The sequence below is a fragment of the Spermophilus citellus genome (assembly GCF_964194105.1).
Source record: "Spermophilus citellus genome assembly, chromosome: 18".
Lineage (NCBI taxonomy): Eukaryota > Metazoa > Chordata > Mammalia > Rodentia > Sciuridae > Spermophilus > Spermophilus citellus.
In genome coordinates this window covers 57,680,548-57,706,767 of record NC_138200.1, presented here as the reverse complement: position 1 = coordinate 57,706,767, position 26,220 = coordinate 57,680,548, and the positions used below count along the sequence as shown (strand labels likewise).

At 40.2% G+C, this 26,220-nt stretch overlaps 1 protein-coding gene across 3 annotated transcripts; it reads left to right on the top strand.

Annotated features, from left to right (window-relative positions):
• Positions 1 to 741: 741 nt before the first annotated feature.
• LOC308638053 (ATP-dependent RNA helicase DDX19B) lies at positions 742 to 26,220 on the top strand. 3 transcript variants are annotated; one of them, XM_081275034.1, is made up of 12 exons: positions 742 to 889; positions 11,626 to 11,674; positions 12,662 to 12,715; positions 13,907 to 14,042; positions 14,371 to 14,463; positions 18,444 to 18,546; positions 19,355 to 19,469; positions 21,635 to 21,812; positions 22,134 to 22,371; positions 23,105 to 23,267; positions 23,735 to 23,926; positions 24,357 to 26,220. In XM_081275034.1, exons 1-12 carry the CDS (start codon positions 833 to 835, stop codon positions 24,416 to 24,418), a joined length of 1,440 nt encoding a protein of 479 aa, XP_081131160.1. In that variant the 5' UTR covers positions 742 to 832; the 3' UTR covers positions 24,419 to 26,220. The 3 variants fall into 3 exon arrangements, with proteins under 3 accessions (XP_081131160.1, XP_081131162.1, XP_081131161.1); XM_081275035.1 differs by lacking the exon at positions 11,626 to 11,674 and having other exon boundaries at positions 758 to 889; XM_081275036.1 differs by lacking the exons at positions 11,626 to 11,674; positions 12,662 to 12,715 and having other exon boundaries at positions 743 to 889.

Below are 26,220 nucleotides of genomic sequence, written 5' to 3'. Positions count from 1 at the left end.
TAATACCTGTGGGGGCAGGTTACATCACTCGCTACTTTGGAAATATTTGGAGTCAAATTGATAGGAAAATAGATTCTATTCAAAGCCAACTTTGAAAGAAGACAGAAAAAACTTAGTTTGAAAGTTCCCATCTTCTAAATCGCTAAAGGCGAGCAGAACTTTTAAGAAGCGGCAGGAAATGTATGTATGCAGATAGTTTCTATAACGGACGGCTGGTGTCGGGTGCATCTCTGCTCTTAGCGTCCGCGGCGCTTGTCAGGGTGCTGGTTGTAGGCCTTCAGTGCCCACTCTCGTGATTCCGTGGAGGGGTGGGGACAAATGCAATGTGTTTCAAATCTGGCGAGCTCGCTAGGATACCGGTAAATCTCACAGAGCCTATTGACAGCACCTGGACATTTAAAATGAGCAGCCTGAAAAGTGAAACTGCTGTTTATGCATCTGGACTGTCGGCCTGGTTTCCTTTCGATATACTCAGTCTGCATCAACCTTTCCCTGCCGCTGTGCTGGGCGGGAATGTGATCTTGTTCTTTGGCTGGAGGGGCAGCTGACCCGAGCGGGGCTACCTCTATTGGACCGGGGACGGTGCACAGCACTGAAGTTCTGGGTGGGCATCTGGGGGCAATTGAAGCCACTGCCCGAAGGGGCGAAGGCGGCCGGCAGGCGCCGGCTCGACGTCACTGCGGCGCGTCGCTTCCGGTGCCCAGTGCGGCAGCGAATGACTTCCCCCTCGGAGGGGCTGGGCCCGGGCTGCTGAGACGCCCCCGGAGCTCGCGATTGCGCCGCGCCCGCCGGCGCGCCTTCCAGCGGCTGCGTCCCGCCTGCACTGGGGACCATGGCCACCGACTCGTGGGCCCTGGCGGTGGATGAGCAGGAAGCGGCGGCCGAGTCGGTGAGTTGGCTTCAGCCGTGAAAGAAAGGGTCGGGTGTGGTGGGAATGAGTTCTGGCCCGGATCTTGGTCGCTGGGAAAGGACACTCGGTAGGTTGGGGTGCGGGGGTGCGGGGAGAAGATGAGTGGAGCCTGACCCTGAGCTGGCTTTGTCTACCCGCTCTCCTTCAGCGGCACGTAGTCGCAGGTGGGTGTTCCGGGTCCCAGGCGCCCAGCCACCTGCCTGTCTTCTTGGGATCAGGGTTTGTCACAGATTGCACTCCTGATCCTGGGTTGTAATCACCGTTTTAGGTGTCAATCTCCACCTTCAGGTTCTGAGCTGCTCGGGTTCTGGAGCCATGTCCTACTCCTGTTTGTGTACCTCCTCCAGCTTGCTAGGTGATAAATGATGACACTGTGGTTTGGGCAGTCAATCTCCTAATCTGCTTAACTTTGTTCTTTTTTCTGAACCTGATACATAGTAAACAAAATGAAAGTTAAACATTACTGTGTCTGATTAATTTCTCCCTCCTGAACATTCTAAGTTCTGGCAGTGCTTTGCACCTACTTCTGTTAATGTTTGTTTCTGAGAATTCCTCCAGAGCAAGGACCTTGTTTCTTTGTGTTTTATTTGTTTGCTTATTTGTTTGTCTTTTTAACTTATAAAGAGAAAAGGTTTATTTTGGCCCACGGCTTGTTTTGACTTTTAAATTTTTTTGTTTTTATAACTGATAAAGTTATGAATGCATGCACAGAAATAGTTTCAAAAACAGTGGTTTCTACCAATATTTTCTTCCCCAGAGGCAAATACATTTTCCTTGAAACTGATTGATAGTTTTACCACTGTGTTTCCTAAACAATATGATTATTTTGCTACTTATTGAGTTATCAGTTTTAGATATTTAGACTCTTTTCCCCTCCATCTTCTTCCCCCATCACATATGCATGCCTTTCCACACCCCATTTTTCTTTTTTTAGTTGTAGATTGACACAGTATCTTAATTTTGTTTATGTTAATGTGATGCCGGGATTGAACCCAGTGCCTCAGCATGCTAGACAAGCGCTCTACCACTGAGCCACAACCCTGGTCCCCCACACCCCATTTTTCATTTTAATATTGTAACTTTAGTTCAGTAGTCTATGTTTATATTATTAACTAATGAATACTTTTCCTTTTTTATATAAAATACGTATTTAGAAGTAGTTGGACACAATACCTTTATTTTATTTATTTTTATGTGGTGCTGAGGATCTAACCCAGGGCCTTGCATGTGCTAGAGGAGAGTTCTACCGCTGAGCCACAACCCCAGCCCTTCCTTTTTTTTTTTTTTTAACTAGGGATTGAATCCAGGGGCTCTCTATCACTAAGCTGCATCCCTAGCCCCGCCCCCCCCTCTCTCTCTATATATATACACACACATTTTTTAAAAATAAATTACTTTTTTTTTTTTGATACTGGAGATTGAACTCAGGGGCATTCAATCACTGAGCCATATCCCCAGCCCTATTTTGTACTTTTTAAAATTTAGAGACAGGGTCTCACTGAATTGCTTAGTGCCTCGCCATTGCTGAGGCTGGCTTTGAACTTGGGATCTTCCTGCATCAGCCTCCAAACCACTGGGATTACATATGTGTGCCACCTCACTCAGCTATTTTTATTTTTAAATAGGTCTTGCCCAGTTGCCAAGGCAGGCCTCAAATATTGATCATCCTGATTGCTTCCACCTCCAAGCAAGTAGCTTGGATTACAGGCATGCTCCACCTCTGCTTGGCTATACTTTCACATTTCTGTAAAACTTATTTTTCTTGGAATTTTTAATTGCTGTATTTTTGGCTTCATGTTTTTTGTATTATTACCATGTCAAACCCAAACTCTCTGCCACTTAAGTTGATCCCAGGTTGTTCAGATAGATACATCAAGCGTTCTGTCAATTTGATCTCTTCCAGGCCTTTAATCTGATTCAGTTGGATTAGACACCCCTATGTTTGGAACACAGTTCATTTTAGGAGATGGAGGAGAAAGGAAGAGATTTGCTTTCAACCTCATTCTAGGGATTCCTTCCTCCTTCTCTTGTGTTGGATCCCTTTCTTTCCATATTCCCTTTCTTCAACTTTATTTATTTATTTATTTTTATACTGGGGATTGAATTCAGGGGCACCCAACCACTGAGCCATATCCCCAGCCCTATTTACAGACAAGATCTCACTGAGTTGCTTAGTACCTCAATGCTGAGGCTGGCTTTCAACTTGTGATCCTTCTGCCTCAGTCTCCCTAGCCACTGGGATTTCAGGCATGCACCATTGTACCCAGCTCCTCATCTTTTTTTTTTTTTTAACTTGTTAATTGACTTTTATTTTATTTATTTTTATGTGGTGCTGAGAACTGAACCCAGTGCTCACACCTGCTAGGCAAGTGTTCTACCACTGAGCCACAACATCTATATTCCTTTATTTTGGTGAAGCCATCAATTTTCTGTTCTAGAGGTGTATGGGAAGTAAATTTTTTAAAAAATATGCATGTGTAACCAGATGTGGTATACTCCTGTCATCCCAGTGACTTGGGAGGCTTAGGCAGGAGGATTGCTAGTTCAAGACCAGCCTCAGCAATTAAGTGAAACCCTGACTCAAAATAAATTAAAAAGAGCTGAGTATTTGCCTTAGTGGTAAATCTCCCCTGGGTTCAATCCCCAGTACCTAAAAAATAAAAAAAGCAAATGAAATCTTGCATGTCTAAAAATATCTTACTTTGCACTATAATTTCGATATTAGTTTGGCTGATTGTAGAATTGTAAGTTGCAAATTGTTTTCCTCACAAATTTTAAAGGAATTGTTCTGTTGCCTTTTAGACTTTTGTATTGTTAAGATTTTTGAGACCATTCCAATTCCTGATGTGACTTACTTCTCCTTTTAAAAATTTTAGTATTTTTATTTTTTTGTACTGGGGATTGAACTTAGGGGTGCTTTACCACTGAGCTACATCCTCGGTGCTTTTTATTTATTTATTTATTTTGAGACACTCTCTCAAAATAAGGAGGCTGAGCTGGAACTTGTGATCATCCTCCTTTATCCTCCCATCCCTCAGTCAGACCTTTGTTTTTTCTTCATTCCCTCTTTTCCAGAACCCTTATAAATTGTGAGATTGATTGATTCTTCAGTGCTGTGACTCTAACCCAGGGCTTCACATGTTAGACAAGGACTCTACCACTCAGCTACAAACCCAGCCCCGAGAACTTCTTTTAGTTGAATATTGGACCTCTTGGACTGACCATTTAATTTTTTTTTAGGTTGGATTTATGAAGGTATAATTTCTTATAGTAAAATTAACCGTGTTTGTGGTACAGTTCTGTGAATTTCAACAAAAGCAGTTCCGTAACACCACCAAGGTCAACATCCAGAGCATCTATACTGTCCCGACAAAATTCCCATGAACTTTGCTATCATGCCCTCCTCTCTACCCTTCTCTTGCAACTGCTGATTTGTTTTCTGTCATTATTATAGTTTTATTTTTTCCAAAATGCCATGAAATAGAATCATACAATATGTAACTTTTTTTGTTGTTGTTGTTTAGGGATTGAACTCAGAACCTCCTGTATGCTAGGCAGGTGCTGTATCACTGTGCTATATCAATCCTTTTTAGTTTCTTTTTCTTTTCTTTTTTCTACTAGGGATTGAACCCAGGGGTGCTCTACTACTGAGCTACATTGCCAGCCCGTTTTAGTTTTTATTTTGAGACAGGGTCTTGCCAAGTTGCTTAGGATCTCACAAAATTGCTTGAACTTGTGATCCTTGTGCCTCAACCTGCCCAGTCACTGGGATTGTAGATGTGCACCACTGTGCCCAGCTAATATGTAACCTTTTGACAAGTCTAGTATCTTTCACTTTAACATAATACTTTCGGGATTCAGCCATGCTGTTGCAGGTATCAGCAGTTGATTCCTTTTTATTGCTGAGTAGTAATCCATTGTGGATATGCCACAGTTTGCTTATTCTCCAGTTAATGGACATTTAGATATTTTCCAGTTTGGGGCAGTTATTGTGTTTGCATTTCTCTCTCTCTCTCTCTCTCTCTCTCTCTCTCTCACTCTCTCTCTCCTTTTTTTTTTTTTTGGTAGTGTGGGGGATTGAACCCAGGACTTTGTGCATGCTAGGCAAGCACTCTACCAACTGAGCCATGTTTGCATTTCTCTTACATAAATACTTCAAAGTAAGATTTCAGTCCCTATCTCAGCCTCTAGAGTAACTGGGATTATAGGCCACTGTGCCTGGCATGTTTTTTTGTATTTTTTTTTAAATAAATACATTTGAGATCTCATTTGCATACCGTATACTTTATCTGCTTAACATGTACAAGTTTGCTGATTTTTAGTATATCTACAGAGTTGTGTAGTCATCATTACAACCAATTTTAGAACATTTTGTTGCTTGTCAGTCACTCTCCGTTTCCCTTAAACTGCCCAGCTCCTGACAATCATCGCTAATCTACTTTCTGACTCTTTAGATTTGTCTCTTCTGGACATTTCACATAAGTGAACTCATAATATGGTCCTTTGCGACTGGCTTCTTTTTCTTAGCATAATCTCTTCAAGGTTCATCAGTTGTGACATGTATCAGTACTTTATTCCTTTTTTTTTGATATGTATATATTTTTTAGTTGTAGTTGGACACAATACTTTTATTTTATTATTTTTATGTGGTGCTGAGGATGGAACCCAGTGCCTCACATGTGCTAGGTGAATGCTCTACCACTGAGCCCCAGCCCCAGCCCTTTATTCCTTTTTTATTGCCAAATAATAAATAGTCCATTGTATGGATATACCAAAAAATTTTATATATTCATTCATAAATTGATGAACAATGGATTGTTTCTATTTTTTGGTTATTATAAATAATATTCCTGTGGTATTAATGTACAAGTTTTTGTGTGGACTCATAGTTTTAAATCTCTGGTGTAAATCTAGAAGTACATATACTGCTGGTGGGACTGCAAATTGGTGCAGCCAATATGGAAAGCAGTATGGAGATTTCTTGGAAAATTGGAAATGGAACCACCATTTGACCCAGCTATCCCTCTCCTCGGTCTAAACCCAAAGGACCTAAGAACAGCATATTACAGGGAAACAGCCACACCAATATTTATAGCAGCACAATTCACAATAGCTAAACTGTGGAACCAACCTAGATGCCCTACAGTAGATGAATGGATTAAAAAAATGTGGCATACATACACAATGGAATATTACTCAGCAATAAAAGAGAATAAAATCATGGCATTTGCAGGTAAATGGATGGAGTTAAGTGAAGTTAGCCAATCCCAAAAAACCAAATGCTGAGTGTTTTCTTTGATATAAAGAGGCTGATTCATAGTGGGGTAGGGAGAGGGAACATGGGAGAGATAGACGAACTCTGGATAGGGCAGAGGGATTGGAGGGGAAGGGAGGGGGAATGAGGTTAGAAATGATGGTGGAATGTGATGATTATTATTATCCAGAGTACATGTATGAAGACACAAATTGGTGTGAATATACTTTCTATACAACCAGAGATATGAAAAATTGTGCTCTATATGTGTAATCAGAATTGTAATGCATTCCACTAACATATGTAAATAAAAAAATAAATCTAGAAGTAGAATTTCAAGATGATATGGTAACTCTGTGTTTAGCTTTTAAAGAACTGCCAGAATGTTTTCCAAAGCAGCTGCACCATTATGTTAAATTTAAGATTTTTTTTTTCTTTTTTGGTTCTGGCGATTGAACCCAGGAGTGCTGTACCACTGAGATATATCCCCAGCCCTTTTTATTTTGAGACAGGGTGTTGTTAAGTTACTCAGTTTGGCTTTGAATTTGAGTTCCTTCTGCCTCAGCTTCTCAGGTAGCTGGGATTACAAGTATGCACCTTTGTACCCTGTTTAAAATTAGTATTTTTTAGATTATCAGATTATCTATGAGAAGCACTATTTCTTAAAATATTTTTTAGTTGTCAATGGACCTTTATATTGTTTATTTATTTATGTGGTGCTGAGGATCAAACACAGTGCCTCAGCACATGCTAGGCAAGTGCTCTACCACTGAACCATAACCTCAGCTCTGAGAAGCACTTTTATATAGAGATTAATACCTTTGGTGGACTTTTATTTGTATTCTGGTTCCATAACTAACTAGTTATATGACCCTGGGTAAGTTGCTTAACCTCTCTGTGCCTTAGTTTCTTCATCTGTAAATTGAGAATAATCATAGTATCTACCTCATTGAGTTATGGACATGCCTGATATGAGTGATGGCTATTATTGTTGTTATCTATAATTCACATAGGTGGGCTTTTTTGTTGTTATTTTGTTTTTTGGTACTGGGAATTGAATTCAGGGGTACTTGGCCACTGAGCCACATCCCCAGGCCTATTTTGTATTTTATTTAGAGAGAGGGTCTCATCGATTTGCTTAGCGCCTGGCAATTGCTGAACTTGTGATCCTCCTGTCTTAGTCTCCCGAGCTGCTGGGATTACAGGTGTGTTCCACTGTGCCTGGCTCACAGAATTTTTTTTGAAGGAATCTGTTTTTTTTGTCCATATTGTATAGATCAGTTAGTTGAATCATGGGTAAGATTTGATATTTAACCATGCAAAAAAACAGGTCAATTATAATAAGTCACAGTATTCAAAAGCTGAACAAATAAGATGCCTGTTATCCTCCTCTGTCTTTTGGAACTCCCACTGAGGCTCCTCCCTGGAGTTGCATGCATGTGACTGCAACGCATACAGAGCAACATTAATTATTCCACCTGTATTTTATTTTTTAATTTTTATTTAATTTTTTTTACCTGTTCGGGATTTTATTAGCAGGACCGTAGTGGCCAATCGCAGAAGAGAAGGGGGTTGAGAGAGAGAGAGAGAAGAGAGGGAGAGAGAGAGGAAGAGAGGGGGAGAGGAAGAGAGGTAAAGTAAGAGAGAGAGGGAGAGTAAGAGAGTAAGAGCAAGAGAGTGAGCAGAACAGGGTGTTGATATTTATGAGCTTAACACAGGATGAGGAGGAGGAAGGTGAGTGGGCTGTTACTTCTTCATTGGCCGAGAGTTCATGCCACTTTAGGGATTGGAGGTGGCGCCATTCAAAGTTTGAGCCATTCACGGGGATTGGAGGTGATGGTTCACACGCCATTCAGTGTGTCATGGATCTCAGCTCCCAGAAGAGAAGCGCTCCGGGTGCCATCTTTACCAACATTCCTCCCTTTTTTGTTTTGGTTTGGGGGCGTCGTCCTCGATCTGGCTACTTCCTGCTGAGTAGGGGTGTCATTTAGAGGGAGGGAGGGAGGGTGGTCAGTTGTTTGGAGAAGGGCCAGGAGGCCCCATATCCATGCACTAAAGGCATGGATTTCCTCCGAGGAGAAGTCCATGAACATGCCCTGCAACAATCTGCAGGCCCGTGGTGGATGTCAGGCAGGTGATCAGAGGAGTGGACTACGACATGAACTGTTGCACTTGGAGTTTGGGAACGGGATTCCACCTTGAGTGACGGGGATCCCCATCCTGGGTTTCAGCACCAATGTAAGGAACGGTGGAAAAGCTCAGTAAACTCAACAAGCCAAAACAACCGTTTACCTGTCTGAGATTTCACTAGCAGGACCATAGTAGCCAGTTGCAGAAGAGAAGGGGGGGGGAGGGAGGGAGGGAGGGAGGGGGGGAGAGAGAGAGAGAGAGAGGGAGGGAGGGGGAGAGGGAGAGAGAGAGGGAGAGGGAGGGAGGGAGAGAGGGGGAGAGGAAGAGAGGTAAAGTAAGAGAGAGGGGGAGAGTAAGAGTAAGAGAACACCTGTATTTTAAATGTCCATCAAGCTTCATTTCATACTCACTGTAGATAAGAGAATATTAGATTCTATTTACAATTTCTCCTCTTTGTTCCATTGGAGATCTCTTTGTCAATTTAGAGGGTGAAGGATTTCAAAACCTGCTAAGGCTTTCTAAGTCATCTACTTCACAATTTTGCCCAAGGTAACCCCTGTTCAATACAGGTCATGTACTACTTAAATGTCCCTTCTTATGCCTCAAGAATTGTTTCTAAAGTACTTTGAATAAAATGAGTGTAACTAGATAATGTCCAATCATTCAGATATCTTAAAAACTAAAATATTAAAGGCAGTGAAAAAAAAGTGGCTATTATAAAAGTAGGGCTTTGGGCGATTTGGAAAAGGTGGGTGGGGCTGGGGATGTGGCTCAAGCGGTAGCGCGCTCGCCTGGCATGCGTGCGGCCCGGGTTCGATCCTCAGCACCACATACCAACAAAGATGTTGTGTCCGCCGAGAACTAAAAAATAAATATTAAAAAAAAATTCTCTCTCTCTCTCTCTCTCTCTCTCTCTCTCTCTCTCTCTCCCCCTCTCCCTCTCCCTCTCCCTCTATCACTCTCTCTTAAAAAAAAGAAAAGAAAAGAAAAGGTGGGTGGTTTGTTTTGACTAGTTCCTGGGTTTCAAAATTATTTTGGTCCAAATAAATAGAGCAAAGAAGGGTATCTGAATTAACTGTGCTTTCTACCTAAGTGCTAGCATTCAGTTTGCTGCCATTATAGCAGGTCTATTTATGCTTCAAGACCCTTAGAGCCTACCCAGGGCTGAGTAGGTTTTCTCCATTCTGTAGGAATCTGCAGTGTGTATCAGAATTCTAATACATTGTAATAAAAGACATCTGTTGGTGTCCTTTACTCTAGAAGTGGCAACTTTTTCTACACATTTTACCCTGTTAACTTCAATTTGAACAATATATCAACAAAGAATGATTCTTCTATCATTGAATGTCCTTTTATGATTGAATTAAAATGCTTTATAGTAATGGATATTTCTGACTCACTTATACTTCGTCAACTTGTTTATACCTCAGCCCTGTCATTTAGTTAGGTAATAGTTATCACCCTAGAAATGACTACTACTAGCCTTTCTCTCGTAAATGCTGCCAATCTCTGTATCTGTCTGTCTCTCTGAAAAGTTGAGTACCAGACTTAAGCTGGTAGAATGTAGGTAGTGCTTTAGCAGACTGAAAAATATTGGGCACCTACTACATATCATGCACTGTGCTGGTGATTCCATTGTTATTGTCTGTTAGTTTGTTTTCCTTCATAGTTAAGGAGTAGAAGTGAGCCTCTTCCATTGTCATCTAAATACCTATTCAATAAAGTTTTTGTTTTCATTTCTGTCTCCCCACCTTCCTTCCTTTTCCCCTTGGTCCCTTGGAAAAGACAGAAATGAACCTCAGGACATAAAGAACTTGATGGTGATTTAAGAAATAACCATATCATTGTAGTGATTTTTATATTCTTATCTTTTACTAAATGATATCTTAGACGCCACTTAATATTTTATTAGTGTACCTGTTATGTACTAGATCCAAATTTTGAAATATTTTGTCATTAAGGTATTTACATTCTACTAGGGATGGTAATCCTACCAGGGTATCCTTAATTTTTTTTTTAATTTTTTTTTTTTTACAGTGTTGGGGACCCAGGGCACATGTGCTAACATTGAGTTACATCCTTAACCCTTTATTTTTGAGACTAGGATCTCACTAAATGGCCTATGCTGGCTTTAAATTTGTACTCTTCCTGCCTCAGCCTCCTGAATAACTGGGATTATAGGTGTATACCGCCATATCTTGCTAAATTTGCAGTTTTTTTAATAAAAGTCTTAGTAATTCTTTCATTGAAATGTTTCTGTGTTATGCCTGGTGTCTTTGTATTCCACTTCAGCCTAGTGGGTATTCCAATTACACAGTATGCCGCCATGCTTCAGTCTGTTCCAGTTAAAATATCAGACACCCAGTACAATGAGGCTTTGATATGAGGCTGCCTATCAGTGGCTGTAGTGCTGTGGCTAGAACATATCCTGCAGCATGCATAGTCTTATCCACAGATGCTTTGCCTTGTAGTCCTTCCTGTTCTCTTCTAATTTCTCTTTAGATTTGTTGGGTAGAACATGAGAGTGTATGTATGCCTATAATCCCACAACTCAGGAAACTGAGGCAGAAGGATTGCAAGTTTGAGGCTAGCCTCAGCAACTTACTGAGACTCTGTATCAAAATTAAAAAGATCAAAAAAAAAAAAAAAAAGGCTGGGGATGTAGCTCAGTAGTAAAGCACCCTTGGGATCAATCCCCAGTACTCTCCCCGCAAAAAAGAAGAAGATGAAGAAAAGAATGTGAGAGAATGACAACTCTAATGATATTCCTCTGAAAAAATCTTTGTAATCGGGGCATTAAGCAAACTCACAAATTAAATTCTTTTTTTTTTTAATTTTATTGTTGGTTGTTCAAAACATTACATAGTTCTTAATATACCATATTTCACAGATTGATTCAAGTGGGTTATGAACTCCCATTTTTACCCCGTATACAGATTGCTGTGTCACATCAGTTACATTTCCATTGATATACAAATTGCCTTTCTAGTGACTGATGTATTCTGCTGTCTATCCCATTCTCCACTATCCCCCCTCCCACAAATTAAATTCTTTAAAAATTGTAATTAGAAACTATTGATTTTTACTCCTGTGTAACTTATTTTTTTTTTCTATTACTGTATTTATGGGAAATTTTGTTTATTCTTATTCAAACATTAAGTAAAAGGAACCCAGCAGAACAGCCTGCTGAATCCTTCCCAATGAGTACACCTAGTGAGAAGGTCTTGGGAGTGGCTTTTTCTCCCCACCTTCATGAGGGAGGCTCTGTTGATTCAAAATCTTTTTAAGTGATTTTCCTGACACTTTCCCCTCCCCCATATTCTTCATTTAGTTGAGCAACTTGCATCTTAAGGAAGAGAAAATCAAACCAGATGTCAATGGTGAGTAATTAAAAGCTAGTTTGAAAACAAATGTCATTTCCTTTAGTATTTTTATTTTGGCATAATAATTACTTGGAAAAAATTATATTTGTTCTGGACAGGGGGCTAGCAGATATTGTCATTCTTTTGATTTGAGAATCAATGAATTAGATCATAGAATCAAAGTATGTTTAATATAAGAATGAGTGTGCCTAATGGTTTTACTCACCATAGGACTGTACTGCCAGATTATTATTATTATTTTTTAACTGTTCCTCAATTTGGGATGAGGTGGATAAAGTATGAGCAATCTGAAAGTTCATCTATTGTAATTATTCTGGACTTAGATCTATCAGTAATCTAAGTGGAGAGGGGTAGGGGGCTTAGCTCAGTGGTAGAGTGCTTGCCTGGTATGGCTTGTATTGCCTGGGTTTGAATTCCCAGCACTGTCACATAAATAAATAAATAAATAAATAAATAAATAAATAAATAAATAAACAAACAAACAAACAGAAAAGTAGGGAGGGTGCAATGTAACATTTACCTCACTGTGAATCTTTTTCTGTATATTTTTACATAGCTACAAATTGTTTGACTATTTCTGTTCTATTAATAAATTTGTATACATAGATCTGTAGTAACTTTTTTTTCACAAGCTGACAGAATATTATGTACACAGATATTCTTTTGTTGAACATTGGGTGTTGTCTGATCATAGCTATTGTAATAGTATCTTTCTATACTATTTCAGCATTATTGATGCTATGAGGGAAATAAGCATTATTTTTTGAGATATGGGGTAAGGGAACCTGGAAGGAGAATTGAATATAAGCAGCAGTCTCTTAATACTTTATTTGGGGATAATAAAATGTTTTTAGTAGTGGCTTTGTTCTCATTTATCTTTTTGCTCTCAGGCCTTTACTTTTCTAGTATCCTAGAATTTGAATTGTCTTGGCTGTTGGGTTTGGGATGTGACTTTAAATGACAGCCACTTTGTGTTTGATAAAGGTGCTGTTGTCAAGACCAATGCTAATGCAGAGAAGGCAGATGAAGAAGAGAAAGGTGATGTAGCCTTAAAGCTCTATAAGTGAAATTCTATATTCCAAGAAAATGTGTAGTTATGAGGCTTCATTTTTACACCCAACTTGGCTTGACTTTAAAAGGGGTCCCAGTGCTAGTTTAAGTTCAACTTAAATAGTTAATAGGTGAAGGAATTCTAATGATCACTTTTTAGAGAAAGTTTACATTGAACAACTAATAAACTTAAGCAGCAGCTGGAAATATTCCCTTAATGATTATCTTATACAGGGTATTATAAAAAGGAATTTTAAGTTGTATCCCCAGTGTTTAACTTAATTATATTTTTGTACAGATGACATGATGTGAACAACTTATGCCACATAAAAATGGAGACTTTGTTAGTTCCTTTTGTTGTTGTTGTGATGGATCTGTTAAGCTAATTTTTAAGTTTATATTGAGTGCAAATGAGAAGTAAATATTTGGGTCCAGATAGGAAGAACAGATAACCCCCAAAAAGGATTGTTAGAATAGAGTTCTAAAACTGGGTGCCATGACACTTGCCTGTAATCCCAGCAAGTTGGAAGGCTGAGGCAGGAGGATTGTGAGTTCAAAGCCAGCTTCAGCTACTTAAAAACCCTGTCTCAAATTAAAACATTAAAAGGGCTTGGAGCCGGTCATGGTGGTACATGTCTGTAATCCTAGCAGCTGGGGAGGGCTGAGCTAGGAGGATTGTGATTCAAAGTCAGCCTCAGCAATTTTTTGAGGTCCTAAGCAACTCAGCAAGACCTTGTCTCTAAATAAAATATAAAAAAGGGCTTGGGATGTGGCTCAGTGGTTAAGTGCACCTGAGTTTAGTCCTTAGTACTAAAAAAAAGTGGGGGTGGGTGGGATATGGCTTAGTGGTAAAGTGCCCCTGAATTAAATCCCCAGTATCACTGAAGAATATGAGGCCCCAAGAGGCAATGTAGGTATTATAGCCTTTCTTTTTGATAAAGTAAGATGGGCTAGGATGTGGCTCAGTGGTAGAACACTTGCCTAGCATGCAGAAGGCCCTTTGTTCAATCCCTAGCACTTCCTAAATAAATAAATAGAACTATTTTAATTATATTTATAAATCAAAACTATGATGTACCCTAAATTAGAAAGCCCAGTACAATCATATTATTGAATTTAAATGGACTCATTCTGGATTTCATGGACTTTTAAAAGTCTTTGATCTTTTTTCCCTGACAGAGGACAGAGCTGCCCAGTCTTTACTCAACAAGCTGATCCGAAGCAACCTTGTGGATAACACTAACCAAGTGGAAGTCCTGCAGCGAGATCCGAACTCCCCGCTCTACTCAGTGAAGTCTTTTGAAGAGCTTCGACTGTGAGTACTTGTTTACTTTCGACTGTATTTTGTTTACTTCTTTTGCACTTAGGTAGAGATCCTAGACCTGTTGTACATATTTTTTCATACAGAAGAATATTTTTAGCTAACACAAGTCAATAATCAGATTTATCTGCTTTGGTTATTAAGGAATATTTCCAGTTAATCTGTAAAAGCTTTAGTTGCACTCTCACATTGTGTTCAACTCAATTATTGTTGTTTGAAAACTATGTGTTTACAGTGAAAAAGAGAAGAAAAATCTACCAGGTATTTTGCTGTGTTCCTCAGTCAGAGACTATATGACTGTTACCTTCAATGGTTTTTCTAGGAAACCACAACTTCTCCAAGGAGTCTATGCCATGGGTTTCAACCGTCCATCCAAAATCCAAGAGAATGCATTGCCTTTGATGCTTGCTGAACCGTATGTATACTAATACAATTCTATTCCACTTTTAACTTTCTAGTTTCAAAGACTTATTTTAAAAACTTATACTAATAATATATACTCCTTGTAGAAAAGCTAGAAAACAATGAGGAAAAAAGAAATTATCTGTAATCTCTCTCCCCTTGCATTATTGATATTATGAAGTAGAGACTTTTAGACTTTTTTTCTGTGTAAATTGTTAAATGTAGTTTTTTTAAAAAATGGAACCATATATAACATTTTATATGCTATGTTTCTTAACTTAATTGAATGATTATCTTTTTTAAAAAATATTTTTTAAAGTTTTAAATGGACACAATACCTTTATTTTTTTAAATTTATTTTTAAGTGGTGCTGAAGAGCAGACCCAGTGCCTCAAGCATGCTAGTCAAGCAGTCTGCCCCTTAGCCACAACCCCAGCCCCAAAAGATCATCTTTCTTTCTTTCTTTTTTTAAAGAGAGAGAGAGAGAGAGAGCATTTTTTTTTTTAATATTTATTTTTTAGTTTTTGGCGGACACAACATCTTTGATTGTTTGTGGTGCTGAGGATCGAACCTGGGCCTCATACATGCCAGGCAAGCACGCTACCGCTTCAACCACAACCCCAGCCCTCTTTCTTTCTTTCTTTTTTAATATATATGTATATATTTTAATATTTTTTTTAGTTACACATGGGCACAATATCTTTATTTTGTTTATTTATTTTTATGTGGTGCTGAGGATTGAACCAGGGTCCCACATGTGAGAAGCGAGAGCTCTACTGCTGAGCCACAACCCCAGCGCCCAAATGATCATCTTTCTATGTTAGTAAATATATTTATATCAGTCATAGATATCATAGTTTCATTATATGGAGATATATATATAAAATTTATTGTATCAAGTATACTAGGCAAAAAACAAACAGAGAGCCAGGCGTGATGGAACACACTGTAATCCCAGCTATTAGAGAGATTGAAGCAAGAGGATCTAAAGTTCCAGACCAGCCTCAGCAATTTAGCAAGACCCTATCTCAAAAAAAAAAAATGGATGGAGATGTAGTATTCCTGGATTCCATCTATAGAATCAGGAAAAGAAACCAGGTTTCTACACCTGAATAGTATAATTACTAAGGTTATTTTCTTTCTTTCTTTTTTTATTTTTATTCTAATTAGTTATACACTAAGGTTGTTTTCTGTTGCAGTGTTTTTCCACTTTCATAGGCATTTGAATCTCATGGCAATTTATTAAAAAGCACATTTTGATTTTAGTAGGTCTTGAGGTTGGGACAAGGATTCAATATTTCTAATAAACTTTCAGGTAATGCTAATTCAGGATATATTAGATCCCTTTTTATATTTTATTTTTGTGGTGGTACCTGAGGATCAAATCCAAAGTCTTGCTTATGCTAGGCCAAGCGCTCTACCACTGAGCTACATTTCCAACCTTCAGATCACTTTTTTTTTTTGATACTGGGGATTGAACTCAGGAGCACTTGGCCCACTGAGCCACATCCCCAGCCCTATTTTGTATTTTATTTAGAGACAAGGTCTCACTGAGCTGCTAAGCACCTCGCTATTGCTGAGGATGGCTTTGAACTCAAGATTCTATCTCAACCTCCCAAGCCACTGGGAGTACAGGCGAGTACCACTGTACCCGGCCCAGATCACGTTTTTAACAAGGCTCTAGGGCATGAAGACCCTTTTATAAAGAAATTGATTTCTATGGCCAGGAGTGGTGGCATGCATCTGTAATTGCAGTGACTCAGAAGGCTGAGGAGGGAGGATTGCAAGTTCAAAGCCAGCCTCAGCAACTTAGTGAGACCTGTCTCATAATAAAATTTTTAAAAAGGACTGAGGTTGCAGCTCAGTTAGAGCTCTTGCCTGGCATGCATAAGGCCTTGAGTTAAGTCATCCCCAGTACCCCCCAAGAAATAAGTAAACATATATTAAGAGGTGGTAAATTATAAATATAAATTAATGCTACCGAATTTAAAAGTGGTTAAAATGACAATTTATCTAGTATATATTTTAACTAAAGTTAAAAAACAATAATATATGCCTGTGGCCCGGGTTCAATCCTCAGCACCACATACAAACAAAGATGTTGTGTCCGCCGAAAACTAAAAAATAAATATTAAAAAATTCTCTCTCTCTCTCTCTCAAAAAATAAAAAAAACAAAAACAAAAACAATAATATAGCTGGGCACAGTGGCACATGCTTGTAATCTCAGCAATTTGGGAGACTGAATAAGGAGGATAATAAGTTCAAAGCCAGCCTCAGCATCTTAGCAAGTCCCTAAGCACACCTCAGTGAGACCCTGTCTCAAAAAAATTAAATTAAATATAAAAAAATAAAAAAGTGGCTCAGTGGTTAAGTGCCCCTGGGTTTAATCCTTGGTATAAACAAACAAACAAAAACAATAATATACCAGAACTATTGAATTGTACATTTTAAATGGGAAAATTGTATGGTATATGGATCATCTCAGTAAAGCTGTTTTAAAAGGTGACAAGTGCTCTGGAGGAAAATAACTCAAGGAAATTGAGACATAAGGACCTGTTTGTGGTTTTTACCCTCAGAATTTGTTATGACAGTTTTCAGTCACACAGCAACATTGAAAGGATTTTATTGTGAATACCTGTATACCATCTATCTAGATCCTACCATAAACATTTTACTATGCTTTTTCACATATCCACCCATGGAGTACATCTTTTTTGTCATTATTTTTTGCTCATTTTTGTTTCGGAGGGAGTCAATTTTTGGTTTTGATAGCCAGTGATTTTTTTAATTTTTTAAAAATATCTTTATTTTTATGTGGTGCTGAGGATCGAACCCAGTGCCTCACATGTGCAAGGCAGGCACTGTACCACTAGCCCCACTAGTGATTTTTTTAAAAGTATGAGTCAGCATATATCCCTTCTGTGCTCAAAATCCATTCAGAGTGTGAGACCTGCTCTGGTTCCCTGTTACCTCTCAGCTGACATCTCCTACTCTGTCCCTTATTCTAATCCATCAGTGTCCCAATACTGCTCTGACAAGATGCCAGCTACACTCCCATCTTAGGGCTTCTGGCACTGGCTATATTCTACCTGGGACAGTTGTTCCAGACAACAACATGCCAATTCTCTCCTCTCTTTCATGTCTTTGCTCAGATATCATCTACTTGAGGTCCTACCCTAACCACTTGATAAAAGTTGAATCTACTTTGAAATGCTTTTTAAAAAAACAGATATATGCTTCCAGTGGCAGGATCTGGAAATGAGGTGGCGTGAGCCATATATAGCACCTTGAAGGTGGCAAAAAGAACCCCCTGAAGCAACCCAAGAAGGTGGGTCAAAGAGCTACATGAGGAAGATGAGCTTTCAAGTAGAAACAAAAAGAGGAGCAGAAGAAACTTGACCCCAGGCAACTTATCAAGACCCCATCACAAAATAAAAAAATAAAAAGGGCTGGGGATGCAGTGCAGTGGTAGAGTGTCCCTGGGTTCAATCCCCAATACTGGGGGGCGGGGGAAGGAATGAAGTAAAGAATCATTGGCTGCTGAATTGAGAATAGATAAAAGATGTAGAGTGTTTCAAATTCAGTCATTAAGTTTTTTCTCTAGAGTGCTTTGTAGTTGTGAAACTGGCATATATAACTCTAACAGAATCCAAGGTCTCCAATAAATGAAATTTATTTTATTTTAATTTTTTTTTAAAGAGAGAGTGAGAGAGGGAGGGAGGGAGGGAGGGAGAGAGAGAGAGAGAGAGAGAGAGAGAGAGAATTTTAATATTTATTTTTTAGTTATCGGTGGACACAACATCTTTGTTTTGTATGTGGTGCTGAGGATCGAACCCGGGCTGCACGCATGCCAGGCGAGCGCGCTACCGCTTGAGCCACATCCCCAGCCCCTGAAATTTAAATATCATTTTTTTAAGCTTTATTCTTTGTTTTTATTAACTAAAAATGTATCTTGACATATAAGCTCCTAAATGGTTTGTTTTCTTGTGCAGCCCACAGAACTTAATTGCCCAGTCTCAGTCCGGTACTGGTAAAACAGCTGCCTTTGTGTTGGCTATGCTCAGCCACATAGAACCTGCAAACAAATATCCCCAGGTAAGGACTTGGTGAATTTGGATGTTCTTCTAATGCATAGCTAAAAGGGGAATTATATTTGATGGATTAAAAGCCAAACTATGCTACTTTTTTTGGGAGGGTTGGGATTGAACCCAGGGACTCATCTGTGCTAGGCAAGTACTCTACCACTGAACTATATCACCTGCTGATATTACCATTATTTGCATAAACTAGAACTCAAGCACAAACATTATGGTTGATCTTTCAGTGGTAACAAAAATCCATGGTTTGAAAGTTCTGGGATATTCTGTTAGGCTTCATTCTTGCAGAAAAAAAAAAATCTCATCTGCTAGAAAGTTCTAACAAATTTTGTGGGGAGAGGGTCCTGGGGATTTAACCTAAGAGTGTTTTACCACTGAGCTACATCCCCCATCTTTTTTATTATTTTAAGACAGTGTCTCACTAAGTTGCTTAGGGCCTTGCTAAGTTGCTGAGGCTGGCCTTGAACTTGCAATCTTGTCTCATCTTCCCAAGTTGCTGGGATTTCTGAGAACTTATTGAGTAAGTTAAAAAGAGGCTAATGTTTGATTGCAATTTCAGATCCTTACTCATAAATGGATTCTAGTGGCCAATAGCTGTTTTGAAGTGTCATTACTCAGCCAGAATTCTGATTCCAAAGAATTTTAGCTTATGACTGTACCTTAAAGAATCAAAGGATATGCAGTTTAACTTACATATTATTTCCTTCAGCCTCACCTGGGGGAATGACCAGTTTCTAATGGGAATTCCCTTGATAAAAGAGATTTTCTCTTGATCTTCCATTCTACACTCTTTCCTACTCTTTCAGTGTCTGTGCCTCTCCCCCACATATGAGCTCGCCCTTCAAACAGGAAAAGTGATTGAACAGATGGGCAAATTTTACCCTGAATTGAAGCTAGCTTATGCTGTTCGAGGCAATAAATGTGAGTATGAGTATGTGATCTGAGTTGTTAACCTAATAAATTATTTTCATTTTGAAAAGTTTTGAAACATACCCAGTAGTTAAAATAATGTAATAAACACATGTATGCTATCTGTCTAGATTAAAAAATTTAACATTCTGCCATATTTCCTTTATTTGTATATGTGTGCCTGCATTTGTTGAACCATTTGAAAGTAAGTTGCAGATATTGAGATATTGTACTTTTCATATGGACATTTTTGCATATCCATGATGTCCTTATCACAACCAAGAAAACTAATAAATTCCCTGGGATAATTAATATCCATTTTTCACTCTTTCCCATTTATCCTAAAACTGTTTCTTTCTTTATTTTTTTTTTTTTTTAACAAAATTAAGTCAGTGTTTATGTGTTGCAGTTTGGTTGTTGTATGTCTTTGATTCTTTCAATGTGTAATTGTCCCTATACCTTCCCCTTCAATTACATTTGACCTGTTAGGTTGATCAGTGCACTTGCTTATGAAATGTTTCACATTCTGGATTTTTTAAATTTCCTGATTTTTTTCTCAAGTTATTAGAAGCACAAAAATCTAAAATATTCATGGCAATTGACTATGGGGGCTTTTGTTATTCTTTTCTCTATATTCATCCTTTTTAATTCACTTATTTACAACTAATGATATTTTTTTGTACTGGGATTGAATCCATGAGTGTACTGGGGATTTAACCCAATAGAGCTTTATCCCTGAGATATATCCCCAGTCTTTTTTGTTTATTTTGAGACAAGGTCTTGCCAAGTTACTGAGGGTCTCACTAAGTTGCTAAAGCTGGCCTCAAAGTTTTGATCCTCCTGCTTTAGCCCCCACAAATACTCAGGATTATAGGTGTATACCATTGTACCTAGCAAGGTTATAATTCTTAAAAGAACTAAAAGGTGAATCTCGAAGTCCCTTCTAATTCAAAATGAAGAACCAAATTCTTCTCAACCACAGGGATGAGAAGTACACTATAATCTGTCATGCCAAGTTAGGGAAGTATACTTTCTCAGAAAGAGTGTTTGTGTGTCTTTCAGAAGATAAAACTTTGTATAATAAACCCTATTTACTGACTTAGGCAGGAGAAACATAAAAGCAACTGACTTATTTGAAGTAGATGTCCAGATAGCTGACAAGGCAGAGTGCATAGGAAAGATAAGAACTTTCTTTGAAAGTTCAGTCTAATGAGGAAACTCTGGTCTAGGAAAAAGATGTGTTTTTTTGTTGCCCCGCCATATTTATTTATTTATTTGTTTTTTAGGTGTAGTTGGACACAATGCCTTTATTTTATTTATTTATTTTTATGTGGTGCTGAGGATCGAACCCAGGGCCTCACATGTGCTAGGTCAGCACTCTACCGTTGAGCTACAACCCCAGCCGCAAGGAAAAAGATGTTGACAGAGTTAAAAAACAAAGAGATCAAATACTTGAAAGAGACTTGGATGATTCTAGAAAATGAATTGAATGGGGGCTGGGGATGTGGCTCAAGCGGTAGCGCGCTCGCCTGGCATGTGTGCGGCCCGGGGTTCGATCCTCAGCACCACATACAAACAAAGATGTTGTGTCCGCCAAAAACTAAAAAATAAATATTAAACAATTAAAAAAGAAAATGAATAGAATGTCATTGAAGGTCTGGGGATGAAGTTCAGGGTAGAGCACTTGCCTAATATATGTGAGGCCCTGGATTCAATCTCCAACACTAAAAAAAAAAAAGAAAAAAGAAAAAAAATGCCACTGAAGATATTTTTATGTTATTATTATATCCTCATTAGTGTTTTTTTTTGTCATATTTCTCTATGTGTCCATTAAATAATGTTGTGATATTCTAATTTTCCCTTGAAATATTAATGCAGAAGGGCACAGTGGCACATGCCTATAATCCCACCTATCCAGGAGCTGAGCTGGAGGATCACAAGTGCAAGTCCACCCTGGGCAACTCAGCAAGATCCTATCTCAAATTTAAAAATTTTCAACATGACTGTGGAAATGTAGCTCAATGGTAGAGTGCTTGCCTAAACTGTATACGTTATTGAGTTCAGTCCTCAGTGCTGCAAAAGACGTTAGAATTAAATTCAAAGAGTTTGAGGGTATATCAGAGAGGAGAGCTGGCTTTGCCTTTGAAATACCCACAGAAAACATCTCGTCTCCACAGTGGAAAGAGGTCAGAAGATCAGTGAGCAGATTGTCATTGGTACCCCAGGGACCGTCCTGGACTGGTGCTCCAAGCTCAGGTTCATTGACCCCAGAAGGATCAAGGTGTTTGTTCTGGATGAGGCTGACGTGATGATAGCCACTCAGGGCCACCAAGATCAGAGCATCCGTATCCAGAGGTAAGAACTGGAGTCAGGAAGGAAGTTCAGATGCCTCTTCTTGCTTCTAACCGTTCTTTGGTACTTGGAGCACCATTTCTTTGGTGGGCCATTTTCATGTCAGCACTGACCATCTCTCAGCCAGGGTTGAGAAAGGAGACATGGGACCCTAACCTACTCCTGTGCCACCCTGGGTCTGCTCTTCCTCTACCCTGGCCCTGGGATGCTCTGTACACCTTGCAGCCTGGGGCTATAGCTCATCCAAGCCGGGGAGGCTGTTTCTTCTATACCTTCCAATGAAAACCTTGGGGTCATGTAAAGTGCATGGGTCTCACCTTGCAGGATGCTGCCCAGGAACTGCCAGATGTTGCTTTTCTCTGCCACCTTTGAAGACTCTGTGTGGAAGTTTGCCCAGAAAGTGGTCCCAGACCCCAACATTATCAAACTGAAGCGTGAGGAGGAGACGTTGGACACCATCAAGCAGTACTATGTCCTGTGCAATAACAGAGATGAGAAGTTCCAGGCCTTGTGCAACTTGTATGGGGCCATCACCATTGCACAAGCCATGATCTTCTGCCATGTGAGTAGCACCTGCAGGGCTGCCCCGTCTCCTTCCCAGCCAGCTGCATCTTTGTGCTGAGGAGGACCTGGTTCACACTGAAATTGAAAAGGAAGGATATAACAAACACCTGTACCATCCCCCAGACATAGTCTCCTCAGGTTCTTGAATTCTAAGGGGAAGACTTTGTGAACGGCTGAATCTTCTTTGATCCTACTTCTTAGAAATTGTTTGAAAAAAAACCCAAATAAAATCTGATGAAATAACTTTAAACATTAAGGATATCGACTATTTAGAAATGAAGATCTTTGGCTCAATCCACACTCTCCCTGGATGAAAAAATAAAAGTGCCATGGTGCACACCTGTAATCCCAGCTAATTTAGAACCTGAGGCAGGAGAGGATCACAAATCACAGACCAGTCTGGGAAATTTATTTATTTGTTTATTTAAATTATAAAGGGCTGGGGACATAGCTCAGTGATAGAGCACTTTTCTAGCCAGTTGTGAGCCCCTGGGTTCAATTCCCAGTACACAAAAAAAAATCATCCCCCCAAAATTATACAATTGACCAAATTGTTATATCACGGGCATGTAGGAATATATAACAATGAATCCCACTATTATGTATAATTAGACTGCATCAATAAAAGTATGGAAAACAGAATCATGCTGTTTCTGCTCACTCTCATCAGGGCTTCTGTGTTTTTAATGGCAGTAAGCCATTTCAGTTTAAACAATTATTTTTCCTTCCAGACCCGCAAAACAGCTAGTTGGTTGGCAGCAGAGCTCTCAAAAGAAGGCCACCAGGTGGCTCTGCTGAGTGGAGAAATGATGGTGGAGCAGAGGGCTGCTGTGATTGAGCGCTTCCGAGAGGGCAAAGAGAAGGTTCTGGTGACCACCAATGTGTGTGCTCGTGGTAAGCAGAGACTGTCCTGGAATCCTAGGCTCAGGCACCCAGCCCTGTTAGCGAGAGAAGTCCTTATATCCAGGAGATGTGGATGGTCTCTAGGAGCCCTCTGGGGTTGGCGGGGATAATCCTTTTCAGGAGAAATGGGATTTCCCTCGGGTGATGGGAATTTATAGAAGCCAAGAGTCATGCCCAGGTACAAGGAGACACTCAAAACAGAGCCAGCTCTTCCCAGAGCATCTCCACTCTTGCGTGTGTAGCAAAACTTGCTTTGTGGTTTCATGGTTTTAGTACCTGCAAGGTTCTGGTACATAGGCCAATATGTGTCCTCTCTTGTGCCTGCATCCCAGGACTTTGGACTGACTTGGTGTCAGATAGCTCAGAGGTGACCTGCTGCAGACTCTCCCTCCACCAGAGTGGGTACATGGTTGACCATATCTTTGGCCCTGACTCCTCTGTGTCCCTCCTTTGTGTAGGCATCGATGTTGAACAAGTGTCTGTGGTCATCAACTTCGATCTTCCTGTGGACAAGGATGGGAACCCAGATAATGATACCTACCTGCACCGGATTGGGCGCACTGGCCGCTTTGGCAAGAGGGGCCTGGCCGTGAACATGGTTGACAGCAAGCACAGCATGAACATCCTGAACAGAATCCAGGAACATTTTAGTGAGTCCCCAGAGGGTCTCCTGCAGGCACCCTCTTTGTGGTGGATGTGGAGAAAGGGGAAGTTTTCCTATGGCCCTGAGAGAGGCCTTTGTCCCTACACATGCTCCCTCCCTTCCCTTCTATCATTGGCTGGATGGGTGTTCTCAAGGAGCATACATATGATGGGGGCTTAGGGGCTCTAATGATGATTCCCCTGTGGCCAGGCTGAAGGGCCTGGGCTTTTGGATGTTGGTCAGAGCTCCCTGCTCAGGCTCTGGAAGCCTTTGGGGTTAAGAGGAAGGAGCATTGTAGTGGCCCAAAGAGCGGCCCATTCTTGAGCAGGGTCTTGTATCTTCCCTTTTCCTACCACACTGTCCTTGTGGGTGACTTCAGCTGTGTCTCCATGGCAACCCCATTTTGGTCTCTCGTCACATCTTTCTTTTCCCCCCAGATAAGAAGATAGAAAGATTGGACACAGATGATTTGGACGAGATTGAGAAAATAGCCAACTGAGAAGCTCTACCAGCCACTGGTGCCCGCCCTCGGGGCTGCCCCTGCCCCGGAGACGAGTGCTTTCATGGCACAGGCCTCAACTGTCACCACAAAGACAAAGGCATGAGGAGAGAAGCTACTTACCTCATTTTAAATTACGTTTGGACTTGACAAAAAATTTTGCAAATGATGAGGGATGGTAGAAAAATTATTTACACCACTGTGGAAGATTAGGCATGAATATACAGAAATTTACCTTTTGGAAATTTCGTCAGTGTTTTGGCCAGCATTTTTCTCATCATTACCTAATCTAGATATTGTGGCTGAATACTTATCCAGGATCCCCTGCAGAGAAATACCTGCCTGTTCTCTGGCTTGGAGTGTGGGGGCCAGCCTCCAGCATCTGTGGAAATGACACAATAGAAGTGAAGAGGGATTACAGAAGGAGAGGATGCCCACAGTAGATAGGAGTTATGCCTCGACATGGTATCTGGAGGCTACCATGAGGCAGCAGAGGCAGCCTGTGAGCTGCTACTTTGGACTGACTTGGTGTCAAATAGCTCATCTGCATATTGCCAGCCCCTCTGTCCTAATGCCCACACTAGGAAGGTATTTGCTGTGATGGACAAAAATGCCAACCTCTGGGCCTTTGTATGCAGGCTTGTGTCTCAGGACCATCACCAGCCCTTTTCAGCAGGTTTGATCTGTGTATGGTGTACATTGGATTACTGGTGGGTCCATTGCTTGTGCTTGGGCAAGTCCTGTGGAGAAGTCACCGTGGAGAAATGGTGGTAGACGTAGCTTGCCACAAAATTTGGTTTCACTGGCATTTGCAGCATCTTTTTTGTGTTGCCTTGATCCTAGCCCTAGCAAATAAAAGGTGGTCTGGGATTTGGATTCTCAGTGAAAATTGTGGTTCAGGTTTCTAATGGCCAGCCTCAAGGCAGCTTCAGCAATAGTCACAAATCTTTCTTTGCCTCCAGATCCCAGAAGTTTTGTCAGATCTGGGGAATGATTACAGATATTTGGCATCTTGATTGTAAAGAGGTTCTGAACATCTGTGTTCCCAGGGCCTGGAATATACAAACAGGTGCAACTGAGGGACTAGATGGACTACAGCCATTCATCTATCCAAGGCACGAGTAACTGCCAAGGCCTGTGCTCCATCCTTACTTGGCATCTATGCATAGGACAGTTAGAACAAAGAATAGAAATGGAAACTTTCTCACATCTGGCCAAGGTTCTTGGTACCCAGAGTGACAGAGCAAAGATGAGATGAAACTCAGGTGCAAGAGCAGTCTCAGACCCCCAACCAAAAGGAGTCCTCTTCAGCTCTTTGGCCTTGATATGGAATGTACTTTATCTAGGACTTGGAAGAGGAATTTTACAATTATTATTATTTTGTGTGTGGTTCTGGGGATCAAACCCAAGGCCTATATTTGCTAGGCAAGCGCTCAAGCACTGAGCTATACCCCTGGCTGTGGTAGAAGACTTTTATATGATTAGAACCATTGTAATCCCAGATCATCTTTGAGGCATCTCTGTTTTAAGGCCAGGGTGTCACCTGGAAAGGGAATGGGCCCAATATCAGCCTCCCGGTGCTTTCCTTAATCTAACATTGTGGAAAGACTGACAGACTGTCAATTCTGACACATTCTCCTGTGGGTACTTGATGGTGTAGTTTTCTGTGTACTCCTGGTCAACGTTGACCATCATAGGAGTCTCGTAAGAAGAAAAGAAATGTTATAGTCCCCTGAAGTTCTGTGGACCAACTTTGAAATAACTTAAAAACAAGGACAATAAAGAAATATATAAACTGCTCA

Coding starts and splice junctions, on each gene's coding strand:
- LOC308638053 (XM_081275034.1), top strand. CDS start 833: ATGGCCACCGACTCGTGGGCCCTGGCGGTGGATGAGCAGGAAGCGGCG. Junction 14,464..18,443: donor CCTTTGATGCTTGCTGAACC/GTATGTATACTA, acceptor TTTCTTGTGCAG/CCCACAGAACTTAATTGCCC. Junction 22,372..23,104: donor AAGCCATGATCTTCTGCCAT/GTGAGTAGCACC, acceptor TTTTCCTTCCAG/ACCCGCAAAACAGCTAGTTG.